The sequence below is a fragment of the Geotrypetes seraphini genome, chromosome 4 (genome assembly GCF_902459505.1).
Source record: "Geotrypetes seraphini chromosome 4, aGeoSer1.1, whole genome shotgun sequence".
Classification (NCBI taxonomy): domain Eukaryota; kingdom Metazoa; phylum Chordata; class Amphibia; order Gymnophiona; family Dermophiidae; genus Geotrypetes; species Geotrypetes seraphini.
This window is the reverse complement of record NC_047087.1, coordinates 190,861,359-190,880,168: the sequence shown is the minus strand read 5'-3', so window position 1 is coordinate 190,880,168 and position 18,810 is coordinate 190,861,359. Positions and strand designations below refer to the sequence as shown.

The following is an 18,810-nucleotide window of genomic DNA, read 5'->3' as shown; positions in this document are numbered from 1 at the left end:
TTTAGTTCATGGCCACAACCTCGTCCCTTTCCCCCATCCTTATTTACCCCCAGTGACTGCAAGATTGGAAGAAAGAGCAGATACCAGAAGCTACCCAAAATTTACCCAGTGATTAATGGGCTCACTCAGTTTTAGTGAGAGGCTGAGAGATTCAAGCCAGGAGCACAAAAAAAATCTAAAAATTATCTTATTTTTTTTCTTCCTATTCTCATCCCTCCTGTCAGTTTCATCCCTTTTTTCAACCTCTTAGAACTTCTTCCCTCCAACCTGATCCTCTCTCTTCTACGAACCCTTTTCTTAGCCTATGTTCCCTATCAATCCCCTGCTCTTTGAATCCCCCCCAGTTCCTCTCCCTGACTTCATCTTTCTTTCTTCAGCTTATCCTTCACCCTCTTTGCATCACAGCCCATGCCTCCACCTCAGCTTCTATTCACTACAGTTCTGTTTTCCATTTCATGTTTCATATCTCCTCACAACCTATCAGTGCCTATGTCTACTCTTTCCTTTCCCTGCTTCTCTATCGATTCCTCATTCCTAAGGGCACGGCGGCAGCCCTCCTCCTCTCTACCCCCTGATCACTCCCCACCTGCTCGCCCGCTCACTCACTCAGTTGCATGCTCCCTCCTCCTATAGGTGGGGCCTTAGGCGCCTGGGCCAATCAGGCCATAGGCCCCTCCCTGGTGCTTCTCACAATGCACTGGGAAGGGGCAGGCCTGCCATTCAGAGGAAGGCGTGCCTGAAGAATGGACAGAGGACCCGTCCGTCCATCTATTATGATTAGATGGGGGGTTGGAGGGTTAGGGGGGTCCAGTGGAGTGTGGAGGGGGGGTCCGGGGGTTGGGTGCATGGTTGGGGGAGAAGGGGGTTTAGGGGGGTTATCCGACAGGATGGCTTGGGCTCCCTCCTTCCGATGATCGATGTGGGAGGTTCTTCAGCATGAGAGCTTGGGATCCCTCCCGCCGATGATCAGTGCGGGGGGGTGGGTGTCTTTGGCAGGCGAGATTGGGCATCTCTCCTGCTGATGATCGGTGTGGGGGAGGGGATTTCTTTGGCAGAAGGGCTTAGGCTGAACGTAGAGGTAGGCCATTCTCAAAAAAACCCTCATTTTGGATATTTTTTTTTTGAGAATGGACATTTCCCTGCTGCCTACTTTCTGTGCGTAGGGACTTATGCCAAAAGGGGATTTAGACGTTTCTTTTGATTATGCCCCTCCATGTGCTGAATATTACACTTAACTGCATACAAAATAACTGACTACATAAACCCGGATATTTAATACCAGTGCCTGAACATGGCCCAGCACTAAATATCCAGGAATAATGACAGTGGTGGCTAAAAAAAAAAATCACTCGCTGCCACCAGCTGAATATCTACCTTTATAGCTCTGAGGAAAGTTGGATGGGAAAAAAATGGAATCAGTGCATGATTCAGTCTGATAAGTCACAGATGTAATGACACAGGGACAAATTTGTCCCCATCCCCACCCCGTCCCTATGAGCTCTGTCCTCATCTGCACAAGCCTTGAACACTTATAATTTTAAAGTGTTCGATGCCTGTGCAAATGAGGACAGAGCTTGTGGGAACAGGGACAGAGTTTGCAGGTATAGGGCGGGGATGAAGACAGATCCCACAGGGAAGGGGACAAATTTGTCCCCATGTCATGGTGAACAGAAAATGATATCCTGAGAGAAACCATGCATGTGACGATGGATGTGAAAGATGCAAGGAGAACCACTGTAAATGCTGGTTGCTCAAGGAGCATGAATTAGAAGAGGAGTTGTGTAGGAAAAGTTACCGAAAAGAAAAATAAAACCAAAGCTCCTGTGTGTGTGCATATGACTTTTGAAATGTGAGCTGGGGCCTCAACTCCTCTGGTGGCTTACAAAACCTGAGCATTTCATCCCCCCCCCCCCCCCAGCATGCTGGAGTGGAAGATAACGTTTTACCTGAAATGACATAGAGTTGGCCAAGACCAGAAGAATTCTAAGAGGTAGCTTGGCTTTGTAGGCTCGATGGCTCCAAAGGCGATGAGCTCCAGCTGTTACACCCAGGGCACTGAAATATGAGCAAAACATGGCTGTGTGGAAAGAGAAAGAAGAACAGTACAGACTGATTTGGGAACTTTGACAACTTATGAACTCAATTCTGATTTTAGTACTTTCTTTTTGATATACCATTTCATGCTTATCAGATCATACTGTATTTGAAGAAATATACTTATTAGAGTATCATATGGCAGCATGTCATTAAGTTTTAAGATTTTTCTATTATATTTCTATTTGTGCATAAGAGAGGCCATCTAATATTATATATATTTTTTTTTACATTTCTTTATTCAGTTTTGCATATTACAATAAGTGTACCAGAAAAAGTCATATGATCTTATAAATACACACTTGATTTTCCTACATGTAACACTTTAAGTACAAAATATCATTCTTATATTCATATTCTATAATATATTGAATATTATGTAATACATCTAATATGTAAAACAATTATAATTAACATAGAAAACCCTCCCAATCCCTCCCTACCCATTTCAGAAAATCCAACCATCTAATATTAATTAGGATTCTATACATAATAAAGGCCCCCTTTTATCAAGCTGCATTAGGGTTTTTTTAATCGCAAGCGCTGATGCTCACAGAATTTCTATGAGCTTCGGAGCTTTTACTGCAGCGACTAGTGATATAAAACCCTAACGCGGCTTGATAAAAGGGGGCCTGAGATTGTTCCTTTTAAGTCATTAAGATGGTTCCCTTAAAATAATTTTTCTTTCTTTCTTCTGCTTCTCATTTATCTGATGGAACAGGTTTTGCACAGAAACATTACATTACATTATGTCAAATGAGTTCTGCATAGCAAACAAACATGTGATACATAAGAACATAAGAACATAAGCAGTGCCTCTGCCGGGTCAGACCACAGGTCCATCCTGCCCAGCAGTCCGCTCCCGCGGCGGCCCAAACAGGTCACGACCTGTCTGTATCACCAGAAGGGGCTCCCTTGCCACCTTGGTTTCTCATTTAAGTCCTGTCTTCCTATCGAAGTCCTAACCCTCCGGTCTTGCACATGCACGACCTGGTTTGGTTTCTATACTCATTTCCTGATTAGCTTTCTATACTTGTGTTACATCCCAGCTCCTCCCTCAGTATCCCATGATCCCTTTATCCTTCAGGAATCCGTCCAATCCCTGTTTGAATCCCTGTACCGTACTCTGCCTGATCACCGGTATTAGAAATTCTACATCCACTTTTCTTTTTTATTGGCTGATATATTATGGCTTATATTTGTGTTCTTTTGTTGTTTATATAGTAATTGACAGCAGGTAAAGGCCTGGTCCATCCAGTCTGCCCAATAGTCACACTCATTATACCAGGGGGGTCCAACCTGCGGCCCCGTAAAGTATTTTGTGCAGCCCCGGTCGAGGGTGATACAGTTATCCTTTGCTGCCCCCGGGTGTTTACCATCTTGCCGGCTCCCTCCTCTGTCTTGCTGCAGCGTTTGCGCATTAGTGCGGCCCCAGAAACATTTTTATCGTCCAATGCGGCCCAGGGAAGCCAAAAGGTTAGACACCCCTGCATTATACATTCATGGTTAAATTGTCTTTTCTTTAATATTTCGGCGCAATAGACCATAGAAGTCCACCCGGTACCATCTTTAGATTCCCGTAGCTGGAGTTATTATTGAAGCCCACTCCAGTGTTCATGTCTGCAACTCTTATATTTTCTCCAGTCATTTTAAAAATTTTTCCCTCTTATATGTCATCTTCAAGATAAATATGTATTAGAAAAATCATTTTTTTTTTATTATATAGAAGTTACCAAACAATTTCTCACCTTGTCTTATTTTTACATAAATTGCAATCCTGTCATTTTTGATAAGTTTCAGGTTTTATTAAAATTAGATAAAAACGCTTTTATAATAAATTTAAAGATATGGACATTATTAAAACAATCAAATAGAGACATACAATGGACTAACTATAGACATCATATATTAAAAGATATATATCCATTCTCCGTTTCTTTTATGCCTTTCCGTGGTCACAAAATAAAAACAAGAACATAAAAATTGCCGCTGCTGGGTCAGACCAGTGGTCCATCGCGCCCAGCAATCTGCTCACGCGGCAGCCCCCAGGTCAAAAACCAGTGCCCTAACCGAGACCAGCCCTACCTGCAGCAGGAACTCATCCAAACTTGTCTTGAATCCCTGGAGGGTGTTTTCCTTTATAACAGACTCCGGAAGAGCATTCCAGTTCTCTACCACTCTCTGGGTGAAGAAGAACTTCCTTACGTTTGTACGAAATCCATCCCTTTTCAACTTTAGAGAGTGCCCTCTCGTTCTCTCTACCTTGGAGAGGGTGAACAACCTGTCTTTATCTATTAAGTCTATTCCCTTCATTATCTTGAATGTTTCGATCATGTCCCCTCTCAGTTTCCTCTTTTCAAGGGAGAGTAGGCCCAGCTTCTCTAATCTCTCACTTTACAGCAACTCCTCCAGCCCTTTAACCATTTTAGTCACTCTTCTCTGGACCCTTTCAAGTAGTACCGTGTCCTTCTTCATGTACGGTGATCAATGCTGGAAGCTGTATTCCAGGTGAGGGTACACCATGGCCTGGTACAGCGGCTTGATAACCTTCTCTGATCTGTTCGTGATCCCCTTCTTAATCATTCCTAGCATTCTGTTCGCCCTTTTTAACAACACAATATAGCAGTTCCTTGTGTTCCAATTTGTTCTTATTCACATTAAGTAAATTTGTATACATTGAATTTTTGTTTAAGACACTTACAATACATAGGGATCTGGCCAATGGGAGTCTTAGAATGCACTGGGAAAGAGGAAGGGGAAGTGGAAGAGGCCTAAAGCCCCTCCTAGGGGATGCACCGGAAAGGGGAAGGCCTGCCATTCGGAAGAGGCAGGTCTGCCAGCCAGAGGGAGTGAGCATTCCTCTGGCCAGCCTTCCAATAAAAGGTATGGAGAAGAGTCCGGATGGATTTCTGGGGGGTGAGGATGTTGAGGGGGTTGCCGGCAGGAGAGATTGGGTATCCATCCTGCTGGGGATGTTAACGGGGGTAGGGGCGCTAGCAGGAGGGTGTGGGCATCTCTCCTGCCGGCTGATTTGAGGTTGGGTACAGGGGTTCCCTGCAGCGACCGCTCTCAGCTAATCGCAACAGGGGAATTTCTCCCTCCAAAATCAGCTGAGCGGCAGGGACTCCCTAAAGCCACGATTCTGTTACTAGCACCCAAGAATCACAGCTTATTCCTGCTGCTCTGCTGATGGGTGAAGGGGGGAATACTCCTGCCAAGATCGGCTGCTGCGGCCTAGGCAAAGGTAAGCGACTAAAATGTAGGCATGGTTACCTGGGCCTACAATTCAGCAGCCTATCTTGGTGTGATTCACAACTGGCTAGCTGCTTTAGATCACCTAACGCTACTTTGGGCGTTGGCAATCTAAAGCGGCTACTGAGCCGTGATTCCAGCGGCCATTTTAGCCGTCTTTTATTTAGGCATCAGTAGGCACTTCAACCCTGTTGTTTCTGACCATTGGCAGGATGCCTACCGACGTCTAAATTTAGGCACTGGTTATAGAAACAGGACTTTAGTATTCTTCATCTCGGTGATATTTTTTAATAGAAATAAGCAGGAACAGTCAGGAATATTGCGCTTATTCCTTCACGAAGACCTACAGAAGCCAAAAGCCCCCCCCCCAAAGAACCCTCCCCCATGAAACCCCCCCAACCCCCCCTCCCCATTGCAATCCAGCGTCAGAAGTTCAATAAAGAACTTCGAGCTCTAGGGAACAAACCTTCCCAGAAAGGAGCCCATATTCTGCTGAATTTCCTCCACGGACCAGGACCCCCCTCTGGACATCCAGATATTCCAATTTCAACAGAGTGAACAATTCATTTCTCCACATAGTAAGGGTAGGCGCTTCAGCTTGGCGCCACAACAAAAGAATACATTTCCTGGCCAGTAAGGATGCCTTTTGTAGTAACATATTACTCCCTCTAGACAATCCCAGATGAACCACCTGAGAAAAGAGCAGAACATCTGCCCTCAAAGGAATCTGCTCACCCGGAGCAGACTGCAGATACAGTGCTACAAAAGACCAAAATGTTTGAAGGCGGTCACAAGACCAAAACATATGAAGCAAGCCGGCAGGAGTGGACTGGCACTTAGGATACCGAGCATGAGAGGCATAACCAGAGACATAGGCCCGGAACGGTGAGACATGCAGCCGCAAAAGAAACTTGAAGTGCTGCTCCTGCAGCACAACAGAGCGAGTCATCCAAGGAAGATGTTTCATTAGAAGATGAACTCCTGGGCCCGTGATATGTTCAGATGGGGAGAGATCCTGATTCCACACAGCTGCCACCACCTCAGGGTCCCAGGGCATCACCAAGCAGCTCAAGCTGACTTGATGAAAGGATAAACTAATCCGAGTCAAGAGGGACAGAGTCAAGGTCTCGCACACCACATCCGTCCTGTCTCCATTCAAAGTCACAGCATCTAAGGAGTGGAGATAATGAGACACCTGGCAGTAGAAAAGCCAATCCCTAGCTTCCAAGATACTCGTCGCCTGTAGGTCCTGAAAAGAACGAGGGACTCCCTCCTCCGACACCACATCTCGCACGTAGCATAGACCACGAGCACTCCATCTCTGCAAGTAAAGTTTGGAAGCATCAGAATTCAGGTCTCTATTACCCCACAAGGGCAACAGAAGCGTGGAAGTAAAAGGCAAATGCATGCATTTACACAACCATTGCCAACACTGTCTCATGGAGCGCAGCAAAGGATAATTCCTGGTGGGAAAAATCCAGTGAGGGCGCTTAGCATGAAGATAGTACATCAGGTGAGTGGGAGCCATCAATTGCTGCTCAAGAGTGACAGGAGTATAATACAGGCTATGTTATATCTCCTCAGATCCGGAAGTGCCAGTCCACCCTGTCCCAAAGGCAAAGATAATTGAGTTAGAGTCATTCTGGGTTTTCTATTATTCCAGAGAAATTTGCTTAAGACAGAGTAATATCCTTATTAGTCATATACAATGGAAAAGTCTGCATCACATATCACATAGGGAACAAAACCATTTTGTAAAGTGCAATTCGACCCCAAAGGACAATGGAAAGCGAGCCCAAAGACCCAAAAGATCCCTGGACTTATTCAATAACATTGTGAAATTTTGCTTATAGGCCCTAGATAGATTGCAGGTGATGTATACCCCCAAATATTTAAGTTTGTGTGCCACCTTTCGCAAAGGGAAGGAGACCGACCAATTTGCATAAGCATACCCACCTATAGCCAAAGCCTCAGATTTGTTCAAATTTAACTCCAGACCAGACACCCTTCCATGATCACCAACCAATTGCAACACCTCAGAAGAGACTGACCCGGTTGGATCAACAACAGCAAAATATCATCTGCAAATGCCAGAAAACGTATCTCTTCCCACCCCACGGACAGCCCAGTAACCATTCCATCCTCCCAAATCTGCCACAATAAGGGCTCCAAGGATAAAATAAATAGTAAAGGGGAAAGGGAACAACCCTGACCGGTGCCACGCTCTACCGGAAAATAACCAGAAACCATACCATTGACCAATACTGCCAAGCTAGGAAGGTGATATAAAAGACGAACCATGGTCAGGAAACCTCCCCCCCCCAACCCATAGCCCTCAAGCACCGCGAACAAGTACGCCCAATCCACACAGTCAAATGCTTTACTGGCATCAAGACTAATCAGTAGACCCTGGAGGGAGGGAGTAGCACTATGACCCAAAGCCGCCATGATTTTCCAGACATTCCAAACCGCCTGTCTACCCCGGACGAACCCCACCTGGTCCACATGAATTAAATCTGGCAGAAAACCAGCCAAGTGATTAGCCAGAATTTTAGCAAGTAGTTTAAGCTCAAAATTAATCAGAGAAATGGGATGATAAGAATCCACCAAAGCTGGGTTCTTGTCAGGCTTGGGAATCAACACAATATGTGCCCGATTAGCATGAGCAGAGAAAGCCCCCGAAGATGCCACCTGGGCAAAGTAAGCCTCCAAGGAACCAACTATGCGATCCTGTAAAATTTTATAAAATTCAGAGGATAATCCATCAGGTCCCGGGGCCTTGGAAAGCGGAGAGTCCTGAATGACCTGCCATATTTCCAAAGCCATAATGGGAGCATGCAAAGCTTCAACCCCAACCCCAGAAACCCTAGGTAACTATAAGGAATCCAAGTAGGAAGCCACAGCGCCTGGAGAAGAAGCTCTTCTAGAGAAGAACTCTCGAAAATGGCAGGAAAAAATTTCAGCAAGACAATCCCTATCAGTGACTAAGGAAGTATGCTGTAAAAGTCCTTTACAAAATTGGGAGCCTTGCCAAGCATGAACCAAACGGGCCAATAATTTGCCAGACCGATTCCCGTATCTATAAAACCTATGTTTGTAAAATTGAAAGGATTTTAAAGTATGTTCATGAAGCTTAACCTGGAGTGCCACCCTAGCAGCCTGAAGGGAATCTCTGTCCACCAGATTCCTAGAAATGATCCATCGACACTTACGACCACCCCAATCGCCCTTATGGCTGCAGGAGCCACTTATATGCCAGTAAAAAAGGGTTGTGGGGATGTATAGGGCAGTGCACATGTTTAAGTATCAATGCAATGATTACAGGGGCTTATGTGCATGGGTCCCTAACCCACCCCCAAAATCACTTAAGCTGCCTCTATGCTGGACGACTATGCCAGGCGGCCAGGTGATGATGGTGTGGAGGCTGAATTTTAAAGGTGTGATTAATATTTTTATGGGGTGAGGGGGGGTCAGTGATCACTGGGGTAGTGTGTGGGGGGTCTGTTTTATGTGTTTGCAGTGCTTATCTGGTCACTTTAGGTGGTTTTTGTGACTTAGACCATGTTTTACACTATGTAGGCCTAGGTTGTTTAGAAATACGTCCAAAACCCGTTTTTATTATCGGCACTTGGACATATTTGGGAAATGTTCGTCCAAGTGCCGATCTAGGCCGGTTTTTGGACGTTTTTCTCTTTCGATTATGAGCCCCATAGGTACTTTTGTGTCTTTAAAATACAAGCATAAATCCTGAAGAAAATAGTGTCTCAGGAGCAGGTATACATGTTAAAAGGTAAACTGAACATGTGGAGGGACATAATCGAAAGGAACGTCTAAGTCCATTTTCGTCTAGTCGCAAGTCGTTCAAAGTAAAAAACAGCATAGGACACATTTTTGAAAAATACATCCAAAAAATATTTGGTTTCGAAAATCCTCTATCTATAGGGCCAGCCGCCTGATCGTCCAGATCGCTAAATTGTCCATCTTTATACCACATTTTCGTCCAACTTTTTGGCCAAGTCCAAAACGCCTAGAAACAGACCTTAAGGACGTGGGAGGGGTCTGCAAAGTGATGGACAGGACACCCACACAGGGCACTCTGTGAACTTCACAAAAAGGGTGCCATGTAATCATCTAACTACTGCTTCCTTATAGGAAATGGTGAGCCCCCCAAAACACCTATCTACCACCCCAATAGCCCTAATGCCTGCAGGAGCCACTTATAGGGCAGTACAAAAGGGGTTTTGGTTTTCTTCAGGGGAGTGCACATGTTTCACCATCAATGCAGTTATTACAGTGGCTTATGGGCATAGGTCCTCCTCTCCATGGGTCCCATGGGTCCCTAACCCACCCCCAAGACCACTTAAGACGCCTCTGTGCAACGCGACTAGGCTTTCCTATGCCAGGCTGCCAGGTGATGATGTTCTGGAGGCAGAATTTAAAAGTTGTGATTATGATTTTTATGGGGGAGGGGGTGGGGGTTGGTGATCACTGGGGTAGTGTGTGGGGGTCTGTACTATGTGTTTGCAGTGCTTATCTGATCACTTTAGGTTGGTTTTTGTGACTTAGACCATGTTTTAAATGGTCTAAGTCACAATGTCCAAGTTTCGTCTATGCTGTGTTGTAAAACATTCGGTTATACATGCAGTATGACTAAGTCTAAGCCGGCCTACGTCCCGTCCAATTCCAGCCCTCAACACTCCTCCTGAAACACCCCGTTTAGCCCTGGTCATTCAGCAGCACTGTGAAGGCCTAGGTCATTTTTAAATACGTCCAAAACCCAGTTTTATTATCGGTACTTGGACGTATTTTGACAGTGTTCATCCAAGTGCTGACTTAGACCATTTTTTGGATGTTTTTCACTTTAGATTATGAGCCCCATTTTCGACCAATATTCCTCCCCTGGGCACATCTACTCTACAAGAATGCACTTACATTAGTGATTCCCAAACCTGGACCTGGAGGCATCCAGCCAGTCAGGTTTTTAGGCTATCCACAAAGAATATTCATGAGAGAGATTTGTATGCTCTGCCTCCACTGCCTCCAGATCTGTCTCATGAATATCCATTGTGATATCCAGAAAACCTGACTGGCTGGGATGTCTCAAGGATCAGGTTTGGGAATCACTAACATGACCATTTATTTTTTTCCTCAAAACGGGATGGGACAGGACAACATTCCCCCTCCCCCCGTTAAATATAGTTCAAAATATAGACAGCAGATATAAATTCTCAAAACTGACACATTTTGATCACTAAATTGAAAGTAAAATCATTTTCCTACCTTTGTTGTCTGGTGATTTCATGAGTCTCTAGTTGCACTTCCTTCTGACTGTGCATCCTTTCTTTCTTTCATTTCTTTCTCTCTTTCATTCTCTCTACTGCCTCCTCCCCCCCCCCCCTTTCTTTCTTTCCTGGCACTCCTCACATGCACCCTCCACTGTCCACCTCAAACACTTGCTCATGACAGAGCTGCTTATCTTTCTGGCCATCATGTTTTCCTCTGTTCCATGAAGCTGAACAGAAAATCATTATTGCTGTCATCACCCTTGTTGCGCAGCTCTAGAGACCAGACCCCTGTGGATCCTTTCTGTCTCCCTGCCCCCCTTTTCTTTCTTTCTTTCTTTCTCCCTGCCCGCCCCACCCCAAGCCACCGATGCCGATTTCTCCAAGCCACCACCAACGCAGCAACAGGCTAGGTGCATGATGCAGCAAATGCACATGCCTTACTCCCCCCCCTCCCCGACATCAATTCTGACATTGGCGAGGAAGTTCCGTGCCTGGAACTTCCTCTCTGACGTCAAAATTGTCGTCGGGGGGGGGGGAAGGCTTGTGCAGTTGCTGCTACACACACCTAATCTGTTGCTGCATCGGCAAAGCAGGGAGAAGCGTTGCCTTTAGATTGCATGTCCCGGTGTCCCCATGCACAGCTTCAGGATGCTGAAATGTCCCGTTTTCAGAAAGAGCGTCCCGAAGCTGTGCGTGGGGACACCGGGACAGGCGATCTAAAGGCAACGCTTCTCCCTGCTTCGCCGATGCAACAACAGATTAGGTGTGTGTAGCAGCAACTGCACAAGCCTCCCCCCCTTCCCCCGACGACAATTCCGATAGGAAGTTCCAGGCCTATGAACGTCAGAGCAGCATTGGAGCATTTAGTGCTCTGGACCATGGTAGAAACCTATACCGTGGCTTAATAAAAAGGGGTAGGGGGAAAATTTGTTGCTGAGGCAATGGAGGGTTAAGTGACTTGCCCAAGCTCCCAAGGAGCCACAGTGGGATTTGAATCCTGCCTTTCCAGGTACTCAGCCCATTGCTCTAACCCTTAGGCCAACTCTTCCACTCTGCAAAATTGAATGCAGAATTTTCAATAAGTTTTAAAATTATTTTTACTGTTAACCTGGTGCAACACTTATCTTCAGTTCAATCCTACAATTACATGGGAGCTAATGAAGCACTGTTCACTGCTCTAACGACTGTATTCTGATTCCTTCCTGCAGACCTTTAGAATCCTGGCCACAGACTTCTGGGCTATCATAGAACTCCTCCTGTTAATGTGCCATCCAGTGCTCTCTTCACCACTCTCATTATCAATACATTTGGCAAGTCCCAGAATGCTTTGTATCAAAACATTTGATGCCAGCTGGCAGGCTTAAAGCTATCTAGTACAATACTGAGTGCTTGAACTGATGTCAGAATTATCTTAATGGATGCCAAGCAAATCATTTTTGGAAGTGACAACTCAAATTGTGCTTGGGAATTTTGAATCTGATTCATGATCTGCTTGCTGGAGAGTCCCCAGAAATCGTTAATTTCTGCACTGCTTCCTAACATATTTTCATCCACTAAGGAAACTCATTCAATAAATTTACTATCAATATTTGTTATATGCTATCCCCCACTTTTACTAAGCTGTGGTAGAGGTTTCTACCATAGCCTGGAGCACTAAATGCTCCAAAGCTGCTCCAATGCTCATAAGTGTGGAGGATTAAGTGAGTTGCTCAGGGTCACAGAGAGCAGCACAGGGTTTGAACCCTCAACCTCAGGGTGGTGAGGCTGTAGCTCGAACCACTATGCTACACTCTCCTCCTACCCAACCATATAACACAGGCAAAAAAAACCCTCCATTGCTAAGTGCTGGAAAACCCCCGATACCTCTAGAAAAAAAAACATGAAAGTTTGCATCTTACTAGTCTCCTGGCGATGGCCAGCGTTTCGTGGTATACATCATTTCATCGGGGCAATGGGACAATCTAGTTCTATGACAGCCTCTTCCTTTCATACTCTGCTGCCACTAAGCTAGCTTGATGAAGTGGTGAATACCATGAAATCCTGACCATTGTCAGAAAACTGTAGCAATGGAAGTTTTTCTGCCTGTGATGTTAGGTTAGGTAGAGCATGTTGTCTATCATGCACTAGTAATCTGAGGCTTTTTCCTCCTCTGCTTTTGGTATAATAAAACCAGTGGCTGCCCTGCTTAGTTATGATGGAGATCTGGTAAATAAAGGTATGTCAGATGCAAATTTAGATTCAGGGGGCAGGTGCACATAACTTTGTATGATCTTACCATGTCCTATTTTGTGTGTGCTCACCAAGCCCTGCAATTTAGTACTTGTGGCAGAGCAGGTGTTAACTTTGTAGTTTGCATGCTTTTTCCAGAGTTGAGCTATCAGGATGCACTGTGGGTTCCAAATGTTCAAGACAGGACCCTGTAAAAGTTTTTCCCTTGGCTCCTGAGCTCTAGAATACACTTCCCCTTATTTCTCATTGAAGAAGAAAAAACATCAACTTATACTTTAGACCAGGGGTGGCCAATTACAGTCCGAGGGCCACAATCCATTTGGGTTTTGTTGATTTTCACAATGAATATGCATGAGACCTATCTGCATACAATGGAAACAGTACATGCAGATCAATGTCATGCATATTCATTGTGCAAATTTTGAAAATCCAACTGGGTTGTGGCCCTCGAGGATCGTGGCCGACCACTCCTGCTTTAGACTTTCTACACAAATGTATATTTATAGACACAATGAAAGTGTCTTTTCAAATCACATATCACAGTCTATAGGACACAAGGGATTTATTCTGCCCTGCCAGGAATGGCTCCTGGCCAGATACATAGTTCTAAGCTGTCTAAATGCTAATATTTAGCGCAAGATAACTGGCTGGCTGTTAAATGCTAATATTCAGTGGCTATGTCGCGACAGCCGTCCATCTGTGAAATTTAAAGCGCTAGCCGGCTACATTGAGCGGCTAGATCAGGATGCATAGATAGCTGGTCTATCTTTAGCCACTAAACACTTATCTGGCCAGTGTTAATATCGATTTAGCTAATATCGATTTAGCTGGCTAAAGTTTACAGCAGCTAAAAATAGACTGGATATTCAATGCCGGTTACCGGAAATGGGCCAGAATTGAATATCTGGGATCAGCGCTGACTGTGGGAGTCGGTTCAGCTAACTCCTGCGGTCAGAATATTAACCCCATTGCCTCGAATAAAGGGCCATCCCACAAGTTGCTCTAAGATGTGAGAGGAAGAGGGAAAATACGGTAAGCTCTGGTATTATGGAAAATACATTCACAAAGTCCTGGTATGATACAGGTGAACAGTAAGTCCTTTGGATAACACTAAAGGTGAAGAAACCAGATCTCAAATGAGGGAAAAATCCCCTTTCTCCTCTCCTGCTCTAACAACTCAAAATATATTAATAAACTAAAAAGACATTTCTGACTCCACTTGCCAGCTGTCACGTACTGATTGGGAAATAACCTACTGACCTAAGTGAAACTTATGAAGAGGAAACAAACCAGCAATACTTGACTCTTTTTGCATGGCAACAGAGCCTCACACCTGTTTTGATGAACACATCTCATGGTCGAGAATAAAATTTTAAAGAAAATTATTTAGCAAGAGTATCTTGTGATAAGGGCAGGGCTTGGAATTGCTGACGTGGTAGGATTAAAAGGACATATGCAGGAAAAGGATAGGCTTTCTGGTAAACTGGATATACGTATAGCATGACACAAATATTATAAACCAATTAATGAATTAACAAATGTAATGACGTGTAAGAAATAACCAATAAAGATTTATCATGTGATTTAGACCAACATGGTGCTGGCCACCAAGAAATGTATAAAAATAGGCCTTTAAGAGGAAGTAAGCAGAACAGACATCAGAGGATCCTCAGGCCTGAAGATCACATTCTGTTACTCTATATGCCGAATGATTTATTCTTGTAAGCTGTTACTGATTTGTTAATAAATATACTTATTGATTGATACCAGTATATAGAGTGTGAGGTCTCTAACTCGGGGTAGGCCTAGACAGCTGGCCGACCTCAGATGGTACAATCATTATGGTCTTTGCTGCGATTACTCTGTTTGAAGATACCTACATGCTTTTTAAAGCTTGAGCCAGAAGAGCAGTTTCAGTAGAAATGGCTTCTTTAAAAAGTCCATAGTTTTTATTTATTTATTTAAAAGACTTATAGTCTGCCTACAAAATAGCAATGTTACTTACCGTAACAGTTGTTATCCAGGGACAGCAGGCAGCTATTCTCACTAGTGGGTGATGTCATCCGACAGTGCCCCGACACGGACATCTTGAAAGCATGTCTTGCTTGAAGAAACTTAGAAGTTTCGAGATGCCCGCACCGCGCATGCGCCAGTGCCTTCCCGCCCGATGTACCGGGCGTGTCTCCTCAGTTCAGGTAGCTAGCCTGAGAAGCCAACCCAGGGGAGGTGGGTGGGACGTGAGAATAGCTGCCTGCTGTCCCTGGATAACAACTGTTACGGTAAGTAACATTGCTTTATCCCAGGACAAGCAGGCAGGTATTCTCACTAGTGGGTGACCTCCAAGCTAACCCCAATGGGATGGTGGGAGAGTTGGCAACTTAAGAGAACAAATTTTGTAATACAGTTTGGCCAAACTGTCCATCCCGTCTGGAGAAAGTATCCAGACAATAATGAGAGGTGAATGTATGAACCGAGGACCAAGTGGCAGCCTTACAAATCTCCTCAATCGGCGTCGATCTGAGGAAGGCTACAGAGGCTGCCATTGCTCTGACCTTGTGGGCTGTGACCTTACAGGGAAGGGATAGTCCAGCCTGGGCATAGCAGGAAGAGATACAAGCCGCCATCCAGTTAGAGAAGGTGCGCTTCGATACAGGTCGTCCCAACTTGTTTGGATCAAAGGAGACGAAAAGTTGAGGTGCAGTCCTGTGGGGCTTTGTGCGATCCAAGTAGAAAGCCAGAGCACGTTTACAGTCCAGAGTGTGCAAAGCAGATTCCCCAGGATGAGAATGAGGCTTTGGAAAAAATACTGGAAGCACGATGGATTGATTGATGTGAAATTCAGAGACCACTTTAGGTAAGAATTTCGGATGAGTACGGAGAACCACCTTGTCATGATGGAATACAGTGAAGGGTGGATCTGCCACTAGGGCCTGAAGCTCACTGACCCGGCGGGCTGACGTGAGGGCCACCAGGAAAACCACCTTCCAGGTGAGATACTTAAGAGGAGCCGTTTTGAGAGGTTCAAACGGAGGCTTCATAAGGTGAGACAGGACAACATTGAGATCCCAAACCACAGGAGGAGGTTTGATAGGAGGATTGACATGAAAAAGTCCTTTCATAAATTTGGAAACCACAGGATGAGCAGACAAAGGTTTCCCCTTTAGAGGCTGATGGAAAGCCGCAATAGCACTCAGATGGACTCGTATAGAGGTAGACTTGAGACCAGACTGGGACAGGTGTAGAAGATAGTCCAATACAGACGATAGAGAAGCTTTCTGAGGTTCTGTAGCATTGGAAATACACCAGGTCGAGAATCTCGTCCATTTTTGGTAATAGCATTGTCGAGTAGCAGGCTTCCTGGAAGCCTCCAAGACCTCCCTCACAGCTTGAGAGAACTGGTGAGGGGTCATGTTGAAAGGAACCAGGCTGTCAGGTGGAGAGACTGCAGGCTGGGATGAAGCAGTGAACCTTGATGTTGAGTAAGCAGTGAAGGAAACACTGGAAGAAGTATTGGCTCCCTGCTGCTGAGTTGAAGTAGAAGGGAGAACCAAGGTTGTCTGGGCCACCGAGGAGCAATTAGGATCATGGTGGCATGGTCTGATCTTAACTTGACCAGAGTCTTCTGGATGAGAGGAAAGGGAGGAAACGCATAAAGGAAGCGATTCCCCCACTCCAGTAGAAAGGCGTCTGCCTCGAGGCGGAGAGGAGTGTAGATCCTGGAGCAAAACTGAGGCAGTTTGAAGTTGTGGGGCGCTGCAAAGAGGTCTATCTGAGGCGTTCCCCACTGAGCAAAGATCTGATGAAGGGGTTTGGAATGGAGCGTCCATTCGTGAGGTTGGAGAAGACGACTCAATTTGTCTGCCAAGACGTTGTCCTTCCCCTGAATGTAGACAGCTCTGAGGAAGGTGTTGTGGCGAACCGCCCAATCCCAGACTCGAAGAGCTTCCTGACAAAGAGGGGCCGAGCCCGTGCCCCCTTGTTTGTTGACATAATACATGGCGACCTGATTGTCTGTGCGAATAAGGACCACCATGTCGTGAAGCAGATGCTGAAAAGCTTGGAGAGCATTGAAGATGGCCCTGAGCTCCAGAAGATTGATTTGATGGAGTCGTTCCGTAGTGGTCCAGAACCCCTGAGTTCGTAGGCCATCCAGGTGGGCCCCCCAGGCATAGTTCGATGAATCGGTCGTGAGAACTTTCTGATGGGGAAGAGAGTGAAACAGCAAACCTCTGGAGAGATTCGAAGAGGTCATCCACCAGAGAAGAGACTGCCGTAGAGCAGGAGTGACGACAATGTGACGGGACAACGGGTCGGACACCTGAGTCCACTGAGATGCCAGGGTCCATTGAGGAATTCTGAGATGTAGTCTGGCAAAAGGCGTCACATGAACTGTAGAGGCCATGTGGCCCAAGAGGACCATCATGTGTCTCGCCGAAATGGACGGGCGAGAAGACACCGACTGGCAGAGTAGAAGGAGAGCATCCATGCGTTGAGGAGGAAGGAATGCTCGAAGTTGAATGGTATCCAGAACAGCCCCGATAAAGGGGAGAGACTGAGTGGGCTGAAGATGTGATTTGGGGAAGTTGATCTCGAAGCCCAGACTCTGCAGAAAAGAAATTGTGGTCAAGGTCGCCGAAATGACCTCTGGAGCCGACGGTGCCTTGATGAGCCAGTCGTCGAGGTATGGAAAGACCTGGAGACCCATGTTCCGGAGTGCAGCGGCCACCACCACCAGACACTTTGTGAAGACTCTGGGAGACGAGGAAAGGCCGAATGGAAGCACTCGATACTGCAGATGTAGATGTCCCACCCGAAATCTGAGAAACTTGCGGGAGGCCGGATGTATCGGGATGTGAGTGTAGGCCTCCTTGAGATCCAGAGAGCATAACCAATCGTTCTGCTCGAGTAGGGGGTAGAGAGAGGCAAGGGTCAGCATGCGGAACCGCTCCTTGACCAAAAACTTGTTGAGGACCCGAAGGTCCAAAATGGGACGCAGATCGCCCGTCTTCTTCGGAACCAAGAAATACCGGGAGTAGAACCCCCGGTTTTGCTGATCTACTGGCACCGGCTCTACGGCTCGAAGCCGAAGCAGAGCCTGCGCCTCCTGTAGAAGAAGAGCGGTCTGCATCGAGTTGGAAGGATACTCTCTTGGCGGGTGGTCCGGGGGGATCCGTTGGAAATGAAGAGAGTATCCCTCTCTTACGATGGTAAGGACCCAAAGATCCGAGGTGATCGACTCCCATTGATGATAAAAATGGTGGAGTCGACCCCCGATGGGAAAAACAAGGGAAGACAGAACGTCGGTTATGCTCCCTGGAAGAGAGTCTAAAGGGCTGAGTGGCCTTGGGTGCAGCCGGCATCTGAGGCTTTTGCTGAGACTTCTGTGGAGGCTGCCTCTTCGCAGGCTGTCTCGCTAGGGGAGCCTGTCTTGGTTGATAACGCCTCTGGTAGATTTGAGGCGGTCTAGATGGACGAGACTGTTGAGGCTTAGGCTTAGGACGCAGAATGGATTGAAAAGACTTCTCGTGGTCCGAAAGCTTTTTAGTGACAGTCTCGATCGACTCATCGAACAGATCCGCTCCCGCACAAGGCACATTAGCCAATCTGTCTTGGAGGTTCGGATCCATATCAATAGTGCGAAGCCAGGCCAGGCGACGCATGGCGACTGAGCAGGCCGCAGCACGTGCCGAGAGCTCGAAGGCATCGTAGGAGGATTGCATCAGCTGCAGGCGCAACTGGGACAGGGTTGCCACCACCTCCTCAAACTGAAAACGAGCTTCAGCATCGATGAAAGGGACGAACTTGCGGAGGACCGGCAAGATGAAATCCAAATAGGAAGAGAAGAAAAAATTGTAATTGAGCACTCGAGTCGCCATCATCGAATTTTGGTAAACTCGTCTACCAAACTTGTCCATCGTTCTCCCCTCCCTGCCCGGAGGCACAGAAGCGT

General features: G+C 46.1%; 1 protein-coding gene across 1 annotated transcript in view; it reads right to left on the bottom strand.

Annotated features, from left to right (window-relative positions):
• Positions 1–18,810, bottom strand: part of SCD (stearoyl-CoA desaturase) — a 54,053-nt gene that overhangs the window by 17,050 nt on the left and 18,193 nt on the right. The window contains exon 3 of the mRNA XM_033942145.1: positions 1,947–2,077. Coding sequence (XP_033798036.1) covers positions 1,947–2,077 — 131 coding nt within the window. The remainder of the gene's footprint in view (positions 1–1,946; positions 2,078–18,810) is intronic.